Below are 17327 nucleotides of genomic sequence, written 5' to 3' on the forward strand. Positions count from 1 at the left end.
TCACGCATTCTCCTTTTTAGTAAGAATATTCATCGGCCAGGTCCCCGTGAAACTTAACATGACCCACGGGAAATATGCAGATCTCAAGCAAGTGGAGGGTGAAATCCTGGCGATGGTGAGTGTCCCTTCCAGGGTGGTGGTGGTTCTCCTCGTACAGTTAGGACAGGTAGCCACAAGGCTCTCTGGTCTGGGCTGAACCCTTTTAGTTGCTGAACATCCTGGTGTGGTGGGAGCTTCTAAAGCTTCCCAGGCTTCTAAAGGGTGTTAATGCTTCTCTGAGGTCAGACATTGGAATGGTGACTTTGGGGCTCACGACACTCACCGTAAATCTCCTGTGTGCCTGCCGGCTGTGGTGGCTTGGACTGCAGCTGGTGGCAGCTCGCTCATAGCCAAATCCCGAGGGATAAAGGGCAGCAGCAGAGCCCAGCTGAGCATACGTTGCTCTCAGCAGCATTTCCCAGTCACAGTCGGTTCACAGCAAGATCTGGGTGGGATGGTGGGTTCCCCATATGCTGTGCCTTCACCTGTTCCAGAAAGACCCCTGGGATAGGGATATATATACATCTCTGTGCATTATTTAGGCAGATTGTTGCATGCAAGAGTTCATCCAGCCATTCCTGGCTGCAGTTCATCCCAGCACTTTTAGGAGCGGGTGGTTTGGAGATGCAACAAAAGCAGCGGGGTGCTGGGGTGAACCACCTGGGTGCTGCCAGCACTGCTTCTGCTGCAAAGGGAAAACAAATGCCCGTGTTTGGGGGCTGTCTTGGAGTGAGGGGGGCTGCTCGGAGCCATGCTGCTCTCTCCTCACAGCTACTCTCTCCTTCCTTTCAGCTGGATGCCTCGCTGTCAGGCTTGCCTGGGTACCACCACTCCACAGTCAAAGCCACCAGGTAAGGGGCCGTGAGGAAGAGTGACAAACAGCATCGGTTGCCTGCGTATTCAGGGTGGCCAGCTTGAGATCCTCATTTTGAGTCAGCCCCAGGGGTGCTGTGCTTACTGAAATCAAGCCCAGCAATAGCGCAGGGCATGGGAAATGCCTTTGCACCCTGGCCATCTCTCCTGGTATCCCTGTTGGGGACAGCTTGCCAAGCAACAGCCTGAAAAAGCCTGTTGCCCAGGGTGGGTTTGTGGCTGGATTCACAGTGAACAACCAGCACCCCATCCAGCCCTAAATCTGCCTCTCTATGTGCAAGTTTGTCTTGCCTTTAAAGTACAACAGAGGTCTACTGCGATGCACAGCTTTCTCGGTCTGTATGTGGTGTTGTTTCTGTGTTAAACATTGCTTGCATTAATAATTAGCAGGTTGTTAATGTACTAACAATGGACTCGGACTGACCCGTGGTACTCAGGGCTGTTTTGTTTTGTTTTCTGTTAGGGAGGCAAATTTTGTGCATGTTTCAGTGCAATCCACGTTCTCTTTAGCATCCAACGTGACTTTCTATGACATTGTCGGCAGCGTGCAAAGCTACATTCGGGCTTGCAAATCCCCCCCTGATCCCTGCCAGTTCATCTCCAGCTTGAAACCACTCCACAGAGGTAAACAGCATCAGAGAGACTGTGATGGGAGGGTGGGTGAACACGTTTTGGTTGGCTCCTTTTATAAAAGGGGGAGGAAGATTTTGGCATTTAGCAAAACCCCTCTAAAAGTTTTAGTCTCGTTTCAATTGGAATCATCTTAACATGATGTTTTAAACTGCTCACGTGGCTGTGAGTTACGGAGTCAATGGGGTATAAAAGTTGTTCACAATTTAGAGTTTTTGGGCCAAGAATAATTTCCGTGCCAAGTCCCCCACCTGCTGAATGAGCAGAAGGAGAAGCCCACCAGTGCTGGGCAGAACCTTCTCCAGGCTTGGCCCCAGTGGTGCTGCTGCCCCCAAGCTCTGCACCTCCTGATCCTGCCTTCCTGAGGCAGTGAGAGGGGTGATCCTGGTGGGATGCCAGGAGTGAGGATGGTCGGTGGCAGCAGCTACTTTGGGTGAGGTGGGAAGCCTCGGCTGGTCATTCTGGCAAAGTAAACGTGGAGATGAGAAATCCAATGTGGGATTTCATTTTAACGTGGTGTATTTTAAAGCCACACTCTACTGTTGTGGACTGAATAAATTTAAATGACTTCAGTGAACCAGCTCAAATTATACTCGGCGGTTACCTCCGTTACAGTGCTTCTGGTAAAGTCTACTTCCTTGCTTAAAATAACTAAGAAACAAATTCAATTCTTGTGTAAGTACTTAAAGAAAAGACGTGAGATCAAACAATACGATGGTGCGCCCAGCAGGGAGGGGGTTGCAAAAGGGGAGCTCCGGGTGAGTGGCACATACGCCATACGAGTTCCTGCTTCTCATGAAAACATTTTCATTTGTTGGTTCCATTTATCCTACCTCCCAGTAAAATAGGTAGATTGGTGGCACAATTTCCATTGTTTACCCCCAGTTTTGCTGTATGCTCATTTCAACAAATCTGACTTTTTAGAGTAAAACATCACTTCAAAGTAATGTAAATGAAAGGACAAAATCCGTGGTTTAAAAGTGGAAAGAATATGGGGCTTGATACTGAAATGGAAGAATCTCTTTTGGGCTGAGCAAAATGTTTTGCTAGATATAAACCTAAAAAATGATTTGTTGAACTGTCTCGGGGGGAGGATGTGTTTCAGCTTGAGCCAAAACAAATTTTTCTTTTTAATTTCCCCTCCTGCCTTCAGGCTGAAATATTTATTATTCACCCACTCTCCTTTCCTGTACAAATGACAGTAGATATGCAAGAAATTGTGACGTGTTGTAATGTTGATTGTCTCATAGTAGAACAAATATTGTTTTTTTTTTTTTTTTAAAAAAAAGAGAGGTGAAAGCAGTGCATCAGCTGAATGCAATGCCTAGGGAAAGCAAATGTGCATGGTGGTGTGTTCAGAGAGAAACGTGCTGTTCTTGGCTGTGTCTTCCCAACAGTTGGCAGCTTGTGCAAGCAGAAGGACCCCGAATGCGACAAGGAGACTTCTGAGTGCACCGACTTCGATGGGGTTGCACTCTGCCAGTGCAAAAGCGGGTACTTCAAATACAACAAGATGGACCATTCCTGCAGAGGTATTGTCCTTTATACAGCATTCTTGTTTTGGACTGAATTCTGCTTAACTTTTTTTTTTTTTCCCCCAGCTAAAAGAGTCGTGCATGTGTGTGTTTGCCTTATGCATCACTGTGTGTGCAAGAAGCATGATCTTATGAATAAATATTAGCAGCTCAAGTTTCTTTTTGTTAGTTAGGGGACTTTTCAGCAGACATTGGAGATACTGTCTCTCTCTAGGAATAATATTATCTCTTTCTGGAGCATGCTGCGAGTCACAACGATTGAGAAGAGAGAGAAGGGGGCCTGATTGCTTTGGGCTTCAGTTCAGTGGCACAGAGCAGAGATGTAGTGCAGCTCTGCCTGTTTTGATTTTGTCTGAACTCTCGGCGAACTGGAGATAATTGCTTTAAACTCACAAGCTTATATCAATACATCATCACTATTTTTTAAATAAGCAACTATCTGAAAATGATTATGAATTTATTTTTCAACGGGGTTCTTAATAGAAATTTTAAGCTTCAGGGTTATATTATTTTTTAGCTACTCCTCAGATCATGAAATTTCTTTTGCTACATCTTAAACAAGGTCTTTGTCCTTGTGCCAGCAGTCAGAGTGACTTTTGTAGGATCAGAATGTCCACTCCCTACTTGCAGCAGTTTTCATAGGTCCTAAGAAGAATTCAGTTTTCTGATTCAGTTTGAGTTTTCAGAAATTCAGTTTTCTGATGATATATCAATAATAATTTTAATAATGGTTATATGTTGTTTCTGGCAGCGTCAGCTGGGTTACTGTTGAAGTAGGAGATGCTTTGTCAGTTCCAAATCTGATGAGTGAGAGAAATGTGTCTGGAAATAATGCATGTGCTGCAGGGTCGGGCTGGGCCCCTCTGAGATGGGCATCCCTGGCTGCTGGGTTGTGGTCCTGCCTCTCCGCTGTGCTGTGGCTACAGGCAAAACCTTTCTCCTTTGTATTTCCCTCCCATCAACTTGTATTTTGGGGAGGATTTTTTATTAGGAAATACTGACTGCCTCCACCTTGACAGGCAGAGAGGGGCTCATGCAGTGAGTGGGGAGCTGAGAAGACTCCTGGGAGGATATTGCCCAACTCTTTCCCCACCACCTGTGGAGGGAACCATCCATTTGTTTTGGACGTGACCCGTGCCAAATAGTTGTGTAAAGATAAATACCTAAAAGGCTGCAAGGCGCTTGGATGTGATGGTTATGGAGTGCTATGTGATGTAACGTCTTGTAGAGACGGAGATGTGATCAGTCCCTACCCACTGGTCTTATTTGCTGTGCAAAATATGAAAGACCAACCCCCACACTGTGAGGTTTCGATTTCCCATCTTCAGCTCTCTGCTGGCACTAGGAAACATCTTACTGACCAGCTTGGGGGACAGGAATGGTGAGGGGTTGAGGCCAGGTGAGCCTGGGGATGGCGGTGAGGGGTTGCTGCTGAGCGCACGGTGCAGTGCTCCAGCGATGTACCGGGCTGTCGGCATCACTGTCCCCACTGGGTAAGCCAGGCCATCACAATTTTAAAAGTCTTTTTCAAATACCATGCTATGGCCCTTATTTGAAATTTAGGGCTATTCTCTCCCATCAATACAGCAAGTGATATGCCAGGCTCTTTTAAAATCCTTGCCCTCTTAGTGACTAAACAGGAACTGCGGCCTCCCAAGCATCCGACCCGCATTGTGGATCATGCAGAGGTGGAGTGCTAACTCCCATTATGTCCTTGCAAAGAGGGAAACAGCCATTGTGCTGCCCCATCTGGCCTCCCCATGGGAGGTTTAGGTTTGTTCTTCCCTGCCTGGCTCTGTCTGTCACCTGGGGCACGCCTGGAAAGTGTCCCCTGGAGCTGGGAAGGGTCCCTCTGAGCCAGGGCAGTTTGATGTTTGGGCTGAGGTACCGTGCGGTGTGCATTCAGTCATCTCGGGGTTCTTGCTGGTTTCAACCTTCCTGGTGTCTTCAGGGCTGCTCTAGAAAGAGGTCAACAGCCCCACTGTGCCAGCTTTTCTGAGGCGTGCAACTTGGGAGAAAAAGGGAGAGTCAGGAGAGGCAAGGACATAAACTCTGAGCATTAAAGCTCTGCATTGCTCTAAGTAAAGTAAGACACCAAGACACCCCTTCAGGACCTTGCTTTTCTTCTTTCCAGCCCATGTGGAGCTCCCGGGCTGGCAGCCGTGTGCCAGTGGGTCCCCAGGGCTGCTCCTGCCGAAAGGGGGCTGCAGTGCTGAGGCTGCTCGGGATGTGTATGCCTGCGTGGCTGGGTACAGCTCCTGCACCTCTTGGATGGAGCAACCCTCTTGGGATGTAGCAAACAGCATTTCTACATGACCACAAGCATCTGAGACAAGAGTGCCAGGCATGCTGCGGGTCACATCTCCTGAAAAGCCAGGACTGGGACAGAGCTGCAGAGGGGGCCTGGCAAGCAAAGAGGAGTCCCAAGCTCTGGCTCAGGATAATGCCATGCCTGGTGCATTTAGGGGCATGAGCAGGCAGAAGAAGGGATGTTTTGTTATCCCTGTGCTTGCAACATCCAGTTCTGGGAACCGGAACTCAAAAGGGTCAGAGAGAGAATGGGATTGTTCAGAGCAAAGCTGCAAGAGCCAGGGAAGCTCAAAAATCTCGGAGCACTTGGCTTTACAAGAGGCAAAGGAGTGATCTGATGGCGAGGGGAAGAAATGGGATAATATAACCTTTTCCAGCCTACTGAGAAAACATCCAAAGACTGGAATTTGACACAGGGATAATGCAGAACAGAAAGAAGGTGAATGTTTTTTGTGGCTGGGGAAATTAACTTTATGAGCATCTGACCCAGGGTTGTGGTTGATTGTCCGTTGCTGGAAATATTAAAATCAGGCTTGGATGATTCTGTAAAATGTAGTTCCAGTTCAACTATTTGATTTGAAACTGGAACTGAATTTAGGAAAGTTCTATGACCTGCATTATGAGAGAGAGGTCATGGTCACATTGCTCCCAGCTGGCACTGATACCCCTTGTTATTGGTGCTGCGAGAGCCATGAGCTTCTGTGTCCAGCTAGAAAACTAGGGGTCCCTCTTGGTTTATTATGGTATTGCCAGCCCATCATAATAAGCTGCACATTTGCCCTCCTTTCCTCCTCCCTCCCCTCCTGTGCTAGGTGCTTCTGAAAACATGTGGGCTCCAGCTGTGCGGGGGGAATGGCATCTCCCGTGCTGTGCTGGGAGGACGCGAGCACTTGGCCACGCTCCTGCAGCTCTGTGGGGCAGCCCCCTGCACCCCGAGGGATTTCCCTGAGCTTGGTGGGGTTTAGAGAGCCCCCATGTTTGCAGCCACACCTTATCCCTGCAGCTAGAGGTCAAGGAAGAGGGAGGAGGGCTCAAGTGCTGCTGCATTGCTGTTTTTAAGCATACGGTGTCAGGAAAACAATCCACGAGCAATGCCTACCGAGGGACTAGTGCGTGAAAAAGTGCTGGTCTAGGCAGTAACCCAAAACTTGTAGTTGTGTGCCCAGCGGGTCACCACCTTTGCTGTTCATCAGAAGCATAATACAATTTTCTCAGGTCATTCAGATGATGAGAGAGCTGTCCATTAAGCACATCAGTATGGCTTCGGGGTTGTTTTTTATCCAAGATTTTATATGTAGCAGTTTCTGGGTTATGTATACCTACTCCAAAATTTAATTTATATTCAATACAACTATACTATCGTGAAATATGACATTTCAAACTTTGATTTAGCTCCAGCTTTAAGAGAAAAAAAAAAAGTGGCATTCTTAATGAGGTAAAACATAACATCTCACTTTGGGTTAACCGCAGCTCTGTTTGGATAACATTTTCTGGCAGTATTAACATTTAAAAACAATGAATAACGTGCATCATTGCTAAAGTAGCACAACTTAAGTGAGGTTTCAAAATGAAAGCTGGTGACACTTGCAGATTTTGTACTCTGATATTTTGTGGGAACAATACAAGCGTGCGGTGAGTTTCCATTTGGGCAAGGAGGGATTGTGTCAGGAATTGTTTTACCAGCTGCCCACCCTATGGCAGGTTCCAGGTTAGTTCTTGGGAAACTGAAACGGCCCTGTCAAAGCTAGTGGGAGGTGAGTTTAAGTTCACAGCATTTTGTTTAAAACAGAGGAGACGGAGCGGGAGGTGGTCCTGCTGCTGTTGGTCCCGAGGCTGGCTGGGGAGCAGCTGCCAAGGGAGGCGGCAATGCTGAATGCCTCCTGTGCACCACTGTGGGGTGCTCATGGCCCTTCTCTCTTGTCTGCTTGTAGCCTGTGAAGATGGATATAAGCTGGAAAACGAGACCTGTGTGAGGTATGGTGACTGCTCTGCCCCCTCCTACCCCACCATCCTTCTTAGTCCTGCTTTCGTGACCTGTTGGCATAACCAAGCTACTGAAACTCCCTCTTGTTTTCTGTTATCAGCTGTCCCTTTGGCTTAGGCGGGTTCAACTGTGGAAACCGTAAGTACAGAGTTTCGTTTCGTTTCATTCATTTTGTTTCGTTTCATTTCGTTTCATTTCATTTCACTTCATTTCATTTCCACTGTGTCAGAAGTGGGAAATTTTGAAGAAGTAATTGCAAATAACTGTGTCTAAAACTCAGTAGGTGTAGACTACTCTCATCAGGGTTTTCTGTTTCCTCAATGTCTGTCAAAAATTATTTTGTCTGCCAAAATATTTCTTTGACAGAAATTATTTCTGTGACAGAGTTGAGTTAATATTATCTGCTAACAAGATCAGTATTTTCCTTGGAGATCTTTCTCTGGATACTCTGTCATGACAGCACATATAGCATGCACTCTTGAAGCAAGATATTTGGAGGTGAATCAATGAAAGATCAATTGAGTTACTGAGATTTATCAGTAAGGGGAATCATTCCCCTCAGCACACAGGAGCTTCTCCTTTCCTCAGCTAGAGATCCCCAGCTCCATCTATTTCACTTGAAAAAATGCAGTAATATTGTTTATAGAAGGAGGGAAGGCAGGAAGCAAACAGTTAATCCCCTTGTGTGAGGACTGTGGAGATGTTTACATGAATACTTATGACCGCATTGCTGTTTCTAAGTGAGAATATGTCTTTCTTGTCCCTAGCATATCAGCTCATCACTGTGGTGATTGCGGCTGCAGGAGGGGGACTTCTGCTTATCATGGGCATAGCGCTGATTGTCACCTGCTGTCGGTAGGTATCGCTGCCAGTCCCACTTACACTGTGCTTAGCACTCCATGTAGGAGCCCTGAAGGATACAAAAAACACAGCTAAGCAAGCAGTTTAAGCAGAGGTATTTAAGTATTACCTTGTGCTTTCATTTGGGACATGCCTCTTTTTTTTTTTTTTCCAGCAGTCAGGTTAATAAATTCAACTAGGTGTCTCTTAATTGCCTGGCAATTGTGTCCTGTATGGATGGAGAGGCAAAGGAGTCCTTCCCACTCAGAGCCACAGGGCACCAGGCAGTAGCCTCCAAAAATGCAAGCTAAGTAGAAGAGAAAAGTTTAGGCAACAGGAAGGGTTTCTGGGACATTGCTCAAGAGGTGTGGGAATGCATTCAATGCTCTTTTCCTCCAAGCACAAGCCCTGCATGTGCTCTCACTGTGTCTTTCCCTCTCAGACACACACATGTGCACATGTAGTTCCCATACCAGCAGATAGCTTCGGAGTAGAGGCAAGATGTGCTGCTGAGGTAGCTGTGCTTCATGATTTACATACCACGAGAAAGGGCTGCCTTGCAGTAACACCCTGTGCCCCCCATTCCAGCCCCCAAATCTGGGATTTCAAAGCTCTCTGACAAAAGTCAGCAGCTGGATTTCTCAGTAGCAGCAAGGTCCAGCTGGGAGGTGAGATGGTCACTCCACGTCCCTGTCTGCGGGGACAGACCAGTCTTCTCATCAGTCCTGGCCTTTTGCAGGCTATGTGCTTTCCTGGAGGGTATTCTGCTCTGGACTGGGACTGTCACCAAAATCCGCTCCTACAACATGGCAGTGATGTAGGGGTGTTTGGTGGTGTTCAGACTGGCAGCTTGCCAGCCTTTTTTCTCCGGAATTAAGGTGGTGCCTGGAAGTGCTACGGTTCAGCATTTGGAGACTTGAATAGCATGGGGGCTTCCATGCATTTTTCATTCTTCCTAGGCTTTTTCACTGACTCTAGTGAACATGCACATTTTCAAGAGACAAGAGGCATACTTTGAAACAGGAGAGGTTTAAACTGAATATAAGGAAAAACTCTTTCACCAAGAGGACAGCAAGGCAGTGGAACAAGCTGCTCAGAGATGTTATGCCATCTCTGTCCTCAGAGATTTCAAATCCCACCAGACAGTGCTCTGTATGGCACGATCATATGGCTCCTATCTGTGCCTTAGAGCAGGAGGTGGATTGTAGCCCTTCTGGGGTCTCACCTGGTTATCTTTGTTCCTGGTGAAAGTTTGCAACATGTGGTAAGTCTCCTGAGATCATGTCAGAAATGCACATAATATATGAGGATAAGTTACATCTTTTCGCTTTCCTTCATTCTTTTCTAAACAGAAAGAATAAAAATGACATAAGTAAACTCATTTTCAAGAGTGGGGATTTCCAGATGTCACCATATGCTGAATATCCAAAGAACCCCCGAGCACAAGAGTGGGGCAGAGAGACCATCGAGATGCAGGAGAACGGAAGCACCAAGAACCTATTGCAGATGACAGATGTGTATTACTCGGTATCTATCCATAGCTTAACTATTAACCCTTTGTACCTGATACAGCAAAGATACATTCCTTTATTTTGGGAATCACAGATCCCTTTCCTGCAAAACAAAAAAGCTAAGCAAATGGCTTCCATAGACAGCAAGGCACTGGGAGTTTGGTGGACTCCAGCTATTACTTGTGTGTTGAATACCACAAGGAGCTGTCATTAGGAAGAGTGCTAGGGAAATGTCTAGGAACATTTTGGTAGATGCCTAAAAAGCCCTATCGTAGAGTAGAGAAGGAGAGTTGAAGGTTTGGGGCAGTCTTGTAGGAATCTCTGTGGGCAGTTTTCTCCCTTTCACTCTCACTGATGATGCTGGAAGGTTGAGACCTCTCCCTGGGGGTTCTTCACCCCCAAATGGGAAGATGATGGTCACTGAGGACCCCTCTTTTCTTCCACTCCTCCCCTCTCCAAGGTATAGGCCCCTTTCTGAAGCCAAAAGGATGCATAAGAAGCATCCCTCCAGCTCTGTGAGAACACGCATCAGGAAGGAGGTGGTGAAGGAGTAATGGGCTGTGTAGGGCAGAGGAAGGGTCAAAATACCTGTCGTAATGGATACTGTAATACCTGCATGGTTGGTACCAGCTGCTAATGTCTATATCCAGAGCTGTTGTGTTGGTATATCATTTTTCACTATCCCACATCAATATACCGGATGCACTCGAATCTGTGTGGGGTTACTCACGTTGCTGAAGGTTGCAGGATTTCATCCAAATCACACTTTGTAGATTCCTGCTTTCCAGAGAAGAGAATGGTGGGCAATACTTTTTTTTTTTTTTTTCTGGCTTGTATTTTAGGTTTTCCCAAAGCAATTTTACTGGGTTACACAGCATCACAGCATGAAGGGAAATGAGAAAAAAAGTCCTTTCAGATAATACTGAGAAGGAAACAAACTTGGCTTTTCTAGAAACGTTTCCTTTAAAGATGACTCTGGGACAATATCCTGAATTAAGGAGTGTTATTTCAGTGCCCGAGATCATCAGCACAATTCACTTGGATTAAAAATTAACTGTGTACTTAGACTGCACTTGGAGTCAGGTAAATTTCCAGCCAGGTAAACTTCAAGTCTTCTAATTGGCAAGACATCAAAACTCAGTTGCATGAGAATACTGCCCTCCAGAAAATGCATAACTCTCGCAGTGAAAATCATTCTAAGTTACAGAGATAACTAGTGATCATATTATTATTCCTTGTAGCTACTGAAATAACTGCTGGGAAAGGTGGTAAGGATGTGTTGGAAAGAGGATTTGACTGTAAGAATAAGACCCTTTTAAAATGTTATTTATCTATTTATTTTTGCTAATACAGCCAACTGGACTGAGAAATCCTGAACTGGAAAGGAATGGACTTTATCCTCCCTACACTGGTTTGCCTGGATCTCGACATTCATGCATCTATCCTGGACAATACAATCCATCCTTCATTAGTGATGAAACCAGAAGAAGAGACTATTTTTAGCAGGACAGAGAGGGAGTGGAAGACTGACGCAAATTGGCCCTTGATCCCCAGGTACAATGTGTCTCCTGGCAGTTCAGCCCGCACCAATCTTACTCTTCCCATATAACAGGATGATCTTTGAACTCCATGCCAAGCATTGCTGCCCCGAGGAATGGTTACACTTGCTGAGCAGCAGCGAAGAGGAGGAGGAGGGAATGGCTCAATGTGCACATCAGTAAAAGACCCAAGTGGAAGCTAGTGCGTGTACTCCGGTTTTGTTCTGTGCTGTTTCTTCACCCTTCACGCTACACGGCAAGCATCGATAAGTACAGGCAGATGAACAGTTCCCAGCACCCAGTGAATACCACTAGGGAGTGTTTTGTTTACAGATCTTGTTCACTGTTGACTGTGCTTGTCTTCTTGGCTAACCTTCATGCAAAGATTCACTGTGTGACTGGTTTTGGTAGGACAAGTTTGTCCACCCCCATTTCCCCTTGCTGCATTGCTTTTTGCATCGTATGTGACAGGAAATTGGCTTGTCCTCTGGCCTTGATCTCCATACTGGTAGAAGTTCTCCAAACGGCCGGGCCCTTACTGAAGGCTGGTGCCTGGCAGTATTGGCTGAATTCATGGGTTGATTGTCTCCAAGGAGTAAGGGAAAGTTAGTCATACCACTGCAGTTCAAACTGAAAACAGGCACAGTTGATTGTGTAGCTCTGAAAACTTACATATATAGGGAAGAGTTGGTGTATGTTGTCGTTTTGTCAGCCAGCGTGGTTCAGAAGTGATGACACTACACATCATCATGGTGCTTCTGTGTAGGACCTTATGAGGCTGTTTATTTGCAGGGATTTAAAGGCTTATAAAAACAGCTATGAAATGTAAAATTTTATCACTTCGTTGCTCATAAGGAAGAAAAACATGATCTGAGAATTCACCGTGCCTCTTATGTGGAACTCAAGGAAGGAGCAGTAAGGCTATGTCTCTGGCTGGGTAGGCAGCACGTGAGTGCTGGGCACTGTGGGTGGGACGTAGTTTTCAGCCCTCCACAGCCACCTTGACTTCCTTGAAGGAAGTCAAGGAGCTATATCAAAATAGGTTGATTTCTTCTGTCCTAGTTTAGAGTGATTCAAACCAGGCAGGTTTCCCCATCTGGGCGTAAATTCTTATCAAGCACCTTGGCAAAAGCAGAAGAATGTACGTTATTACATTCCTCACCAAAGATCAGATCAAAAGTTTATTGACTTTTTTTTCTTTACAGAGCAGGGTGTCAAAAGAGATCTTATTACTGATGTATATTTCCCACTTATTTTTACTGCAGAGATGTAAACCTAAATCATCGCAACCGCAGTGCCTCTGTATGCCTCACCCCTTACCCACCACCAATAACAGCCATGTGGTCTTCAGAAAAACAAATCTTTTTGGATGCCTGGGGCAGCATGCTGTGCACTGACGTCATTTTATGGTGACAATGTATGTGACTTAATCCACAATCAAACTTGCAGGTGGTAGTACACTGCTTATCTCACATGTAGTCAGGGAATGGATGCTTATGCTGCGAAAGGAACTATATTTAAGGAACATTCCAGTTGCAGTATCCAAAATAGTGTAACAAGTAAAACACAAAAATTAACCGTTCCCAGTGGTTTTGGTCTGTGAATGACACTCTTCTCCCTGTCACTAGCAGCCAACATCTTAATTTCACAGGGTCCACTGGATGATGTGAAGCAAGGGCTTGGCCCTGCTGTGCTCTGAGGTCCTTCAAAGAGGGTGTTGGTGGGGTTGTTCTTGCAGGGGTGAGTAATGCCAACTCTAGTTTTGAGCATGCCTAGGACGGATGGGACTGCTTCTCCCATGGTGTGAAGGAGGGTTTTGTCCCTATTACGGATGAAAATGGGGAAGCTGGGACTTTGTGCTGGATCTAAATCCAAAGTGTATAGATGAGCACTGGAATCTGTCTCTGTCTACTAAAGAAGCTTATCAAAATCTAAGCAGCATGTCTCAGCAGTGATGGTAGGATTTAACTGCATGCCAGCATTTCCTCAGACAGGAAAGGGTTTAGGTATTTACTTATACAAGGTATGTTTAATCACTTGTTTAGTTTGAAGGCTGTGAAATGTTCCTTTGTGTGACAGGTGCAAAGACAAAGTATGAAATACCAGCTCACAAATGCAGATTAATCCTTCTGTATAAAGTGTAACATATGGGTTATATGAGCAAAACTCCTGGTCTGTATCGTCTCACAGCAATTTGCAAATTGTCAGTGTCTCGGTAAACCCAGCAGGGTTTTCTAGGTGAGGACTGCAAAACCTGGCTCTTTTCCAAAAGAACAAACTTTGTTGCACTGAAGTTTTGTCTCTGCCAGAACAGGTAAATGTTGGGGAAATTATTACGAAATTAACCCATTGCAGCTTCCTTTTGGTTTTGGTGAGAAAAAAGTCAGTGCTTATCCCACAGGAGAAGGAAGGGGGTCTCTGCTGACCTGCCCCTGCCAAGACCTTCATTGGTGTTCCAGGAGAGGAAGGAAGAGGAGAGGATCTGGGGAGGTGACAGCCCCGAGGTCAGTGCAGGTGCTTACCTGCGTGGGAACCCAGGAAGTGTCAGCCAGCCCTGCCGCTCCCTGCGCTCCCCTCTGTCTGCACCCAAACCCCACCGGCTCCACAAAGGCAGAGAGGATGGGTGGAGTGCAGCGTGTTTTGCCATGGTTTAACAGTAGCTTTACTGCAATTAATTGGCAATAAATTACTACTGCATCCCAGTAGCAATGGGCTCTCCCAGCTGCGGCAAGGATGTGAGTTGCTTCCGTGCAGCGTGCCTCTGCTGAAACTGCCACTGGGATCCTCTCCATCTGCTTGTCTATTTGCCATCAACTAAACACCCTTGGTAGTGGTTTTAGGTTTTGTTGATCCTGCTGGATATAAGTCAGGTCTCCATGCGCCCTATCAGTCCCTCAAGTCCACCTTTGAATATGGATAACTCTCCTAGGGTGCCTAAGTAAGTGCAGCTTGTTTCTCAGGCTATTTAGATTGCTTTTAGCTACCCCAAATTGCAAATTTTGAGCACACTGGATGCTTTTGCCAAGGAGAATTGTTTTCAACTATCCAAAAGGATAAGATGGAAATGGCACGTTTCTTGTAAGAAGACTGCAAGTGGCTCAGACAGATGTGGGGAAAGGAAGTAAAGCCACACCAATACTGCATGGAAGTCTGCTCGTACTCCTGGCTGATGTGTCCAGCTGAGCTGTCAGCAAGGGGCCATGGGCAGGTGTGTGGGAGTAGTTTTGATCAACTTTGGGGGGAAAAAAAGCTAATTGTGTTGTTTGAAAGAGAAGGATGTAGGAGGCATATGTTTGCTGCTATAGTGCTCTGACAATTGTGTTGACAAAAGCCCCTTGCCCAGAGAAATACCCCTGGCAGTCAGCCTAGGAGAGGCAGTCAGAATGAACAGAGCAGTGAGAGGCAGGCTGGAGGGGTCATTGGAAAGGGATGCAGCAGCCTCCCTGTGTCCCTGTCCTGCACTGCTGCTCGTCCTGGCTGACCCTCCCACGCTGCACTGGGAAAGCAGAGTGCTTTTGCACACTGTTGAAACCTTGAAGCACTGAATTTAGCTGACGTAAGGAGTACAGGGAACAGGGATAGTTTGATGCCTTTTGCCCTCCACGTATTTATATCCTTTATAGTGTTAAGCAAAAGACTGGCAATTAATCTCGTTGCTTTTTCAGCATGTCCCATAAAGTTCCACTGTCACAGTCATATACAGAGACACTGCCTGTGACCTGCCTTCTAAAAGTGATTTGTTTCCACAACGAGCAATAGGGAAAAAAAAAATCTAAAAATAGCAATAAATTGTATTTACTGAGAGGTGTTTGTGACTGCAAATTTGTGCCAACACTTGTAAAGGTTGTTCAGCAGGGCCTGAGAGAGCAGCAGAGTGGTTTTGGACACTGCTGCAGCCATGTGAAGTGCTTCCCTGGGACATGTTCCTAATGCTGGTCAATGGCTATATCCGTTCCAAATCCATCTGGACTTCTCATTCCCTCATAGTGATGTTTAATCTTTAATTTTCTTCCTTAAATTAACAAGAACGGATGCATTTTACTTAAATGTTCTTCCTATGCTGACTATTGTTTTTTTCCTCTTTACACACAAAGGACCCAAGCCAGCATCCACTCTAGTGGGCTGGGATAACTCTCTCACGGATTTTAATGAAGTTTTTTTAGGCCTGAATCATTCCACTGTCAGGGTCACTTGTGCGTACAATATGCGTTCCTGCAGCTCTGTTTTCTGCCCATTTCTGTGACATTGTTGCTGCCTTTTCATGTCGTATTTATTTTTTGGATGTATCCTTATTACTGTAGCAGAACCTGTATTATGTGAGATTGAACAGGTTGTTCAAGATTTGTAACACCTTTCTGAGAAGAGGATGAATGTGAATTTTGTAAAGTGTTTTTTTTTTTTTTTTTTTACTGATCAGCCAACCTGTTTCCCATTGTGTGAGATTGTCTAGGGATGTAGAGGTAGAGATGCTTCATGCATTCACAGATAAGAACTACCCATCAGTTCACGTACTTGTGCCTTCAGAAATGAAACAAGATCTCCCAGTTTTGAAAGGGGTAAGCACTGTGTTCTTGTAAGTTCTGGGAGCCTCTTAATGTGTATTTAATTCTTCGTTCCTTTGAACTGTTGGAATTGAAAAGCAGGACAGAAATCTGTAAAGAGGTAAAAAAAAAAAAAAAAAAAAAGGAAATTTAGAAAGAAAAAAGAGACAGAAATGAAGAAAAGAAATATACTTCCTTGTTTTGTAGAAGTAAACATCGAAATTGAGTGTAACACTGTGGCTTCTGTACTGTAAGGTTATGTTTGGGATGACACGCTTCTTCTGTGTGTGGTTTGTGTTGTGTATGAGTAATATCTTTGTTGATGGAAAACCTAAAGCAGGTGCCTAATGTTCCTCAAAAGTCATGTGTAAATGCTAAGTCCCCTGGTCTTCATTCTGGTAAGATGCTCAAAGTGATGGGAGTCTTGCTTGGGTAATTGCTGGAGCAGGTGGCCCACAAGTCTGTAAAATCTGATATGGAAGAGTCCTGGGGAATCCAGTAAGAAGCAATCAGTTCTCTTGAGCAGTGCCACAGAATTTATCTGACATAAAATATCCGTTATAAAAACCATTAGGGTGGTTAACTTTAAAGAAAAAAAAAAAAAAAAAGACATTAAATATTTAATTATTTCATTAAAAAAGAAAAAGGAAATTCTGTTAAATTCAGTCATTTGTTTTGAGCCCTCTTAAATTCTGCAAGACTTTCTCCTAGCAGAAGGCAAAATTTTATATGTAAAGTCATGATAGTTTCTTTGAGCAGCTTTCAGAACTGCGGTTGCAATATCTTTAGTGAAGTCTGTTTCAAAAGGTAAATTTTAAGCATTTGTTTGTGCTTCCTCTACCAACCTGAATGTAAACCTGTGTTATGTTCTTCACATTGTCCTGCTTCCCTCCCTGTAGCTCTGATTGTTCGCTTCCAAGTTGCTGGGGTTCTAAAGATGTTTTCCAAACCAGTATTATTTAAAGTTGTATCATATTTTCAGCCTTCACTAATTATACAGTACTGTAGTAGCAAAATATAATTTTTAAGGATTGGACTATTTTTATACCTGCATCCAATATTGTTAAATCTGGCGTTCTAGTCAGTATTATAAAAGGATACAATAAAACTATGAATATTAGTTTGTCTCGGCTTTTTTATTGTCTAAAGCTTTCCCTGTAAAGAAATGCATATCTGACCTTTAGATTGTTTTAACAATAATTAGAAGTCTAAACTATAAAATAAGAAATTTTATAGTACTTCTGTTCTTCTACTGTTGTTTAGTGATTGAATAACTTAAGTGTAAAGCAAAGAAGAAAGGAGTATGTTCTGTTATGCTAAACAAGCTTTTGCTCAGCCTAAATGTAAGTTCTTTATTTCAGTAATATTAAGCAACTCAAAGTTTAATTTAAAAATTTTCCTCAATTTAATTTTTCATCCATCTGGAAATACTAGAATTGGTGAAATTGTGTATGTGCATGCTGGAGGGAAGGAAAATGTTGGCAGAGGTTGGTGCACAAGGGCTCTTTGCAAGGGCAGGAGACTTG

The 17327-nt window shown here is 44.7% G+C and overlaps 1 protein-coding gene across 2 annotated transcripts in view; it reads left to right on the forward strand.

The window, feature by feature from the left end:
- LOC116490550 (protein HEG homolog 1-like) overlaps window positions 1-16391 on the forward strand; it is a 43645-nt gene extending 27254 nt beyond the window's left edge. Inside the window, exons 13-21 of one of the 2 annotated variants that reach the window (XM_032189840.1) lie at window positions 21-115; window positions 832-890; window positions 1376-1536; window positions 2940-3074; window positions 7319-7361; window positions 7472-7509; window positions 8139-8226; window positions 9564-9738; window positions 11076-16391. In XM_032189840.1, the coding sequence (XP_032045731.1) occupies window positions 21-115; window positions 832-890; window positions 1376-1536; window positions 2940-3074; window positions 7319-7361; window positions 7472-7509; window positions 8139-8226; window positions 9564-9738; window positions 11076-11225 (944 nt within the window). In that variant the 3' untranslated portion in view covers window positions 11226-16391. The remainder of the gene's footprint in view (window positions 1-20; window positions 116-831; window positions 891-1375; window positions 1537-2939; window positions 3075-7318; window positions 7362-7471; window positions 7510-8138; window positions 8227-9563; window positions 9739-11075) is intronic. The other variant, XM_032189841.1, reaches the window with a different exon arrangement.
- The last annotated feature ends 936 nt before the right edge of the window (window positions 16392-17327 follow it).

Source organism: Aythya fuligula, chromosome 6 (assembly GCF_009819795.1).
Source record: "Aythya fuligula isolate bAytFul2 chromosome 6, bAytFul2.pri, whole genome shotgun sequence".
NCBI lineage: Eukaryota > Metazoa > Chordata > Aves > Anseriformes > Anatidae > Aythya > Aythya fuligula.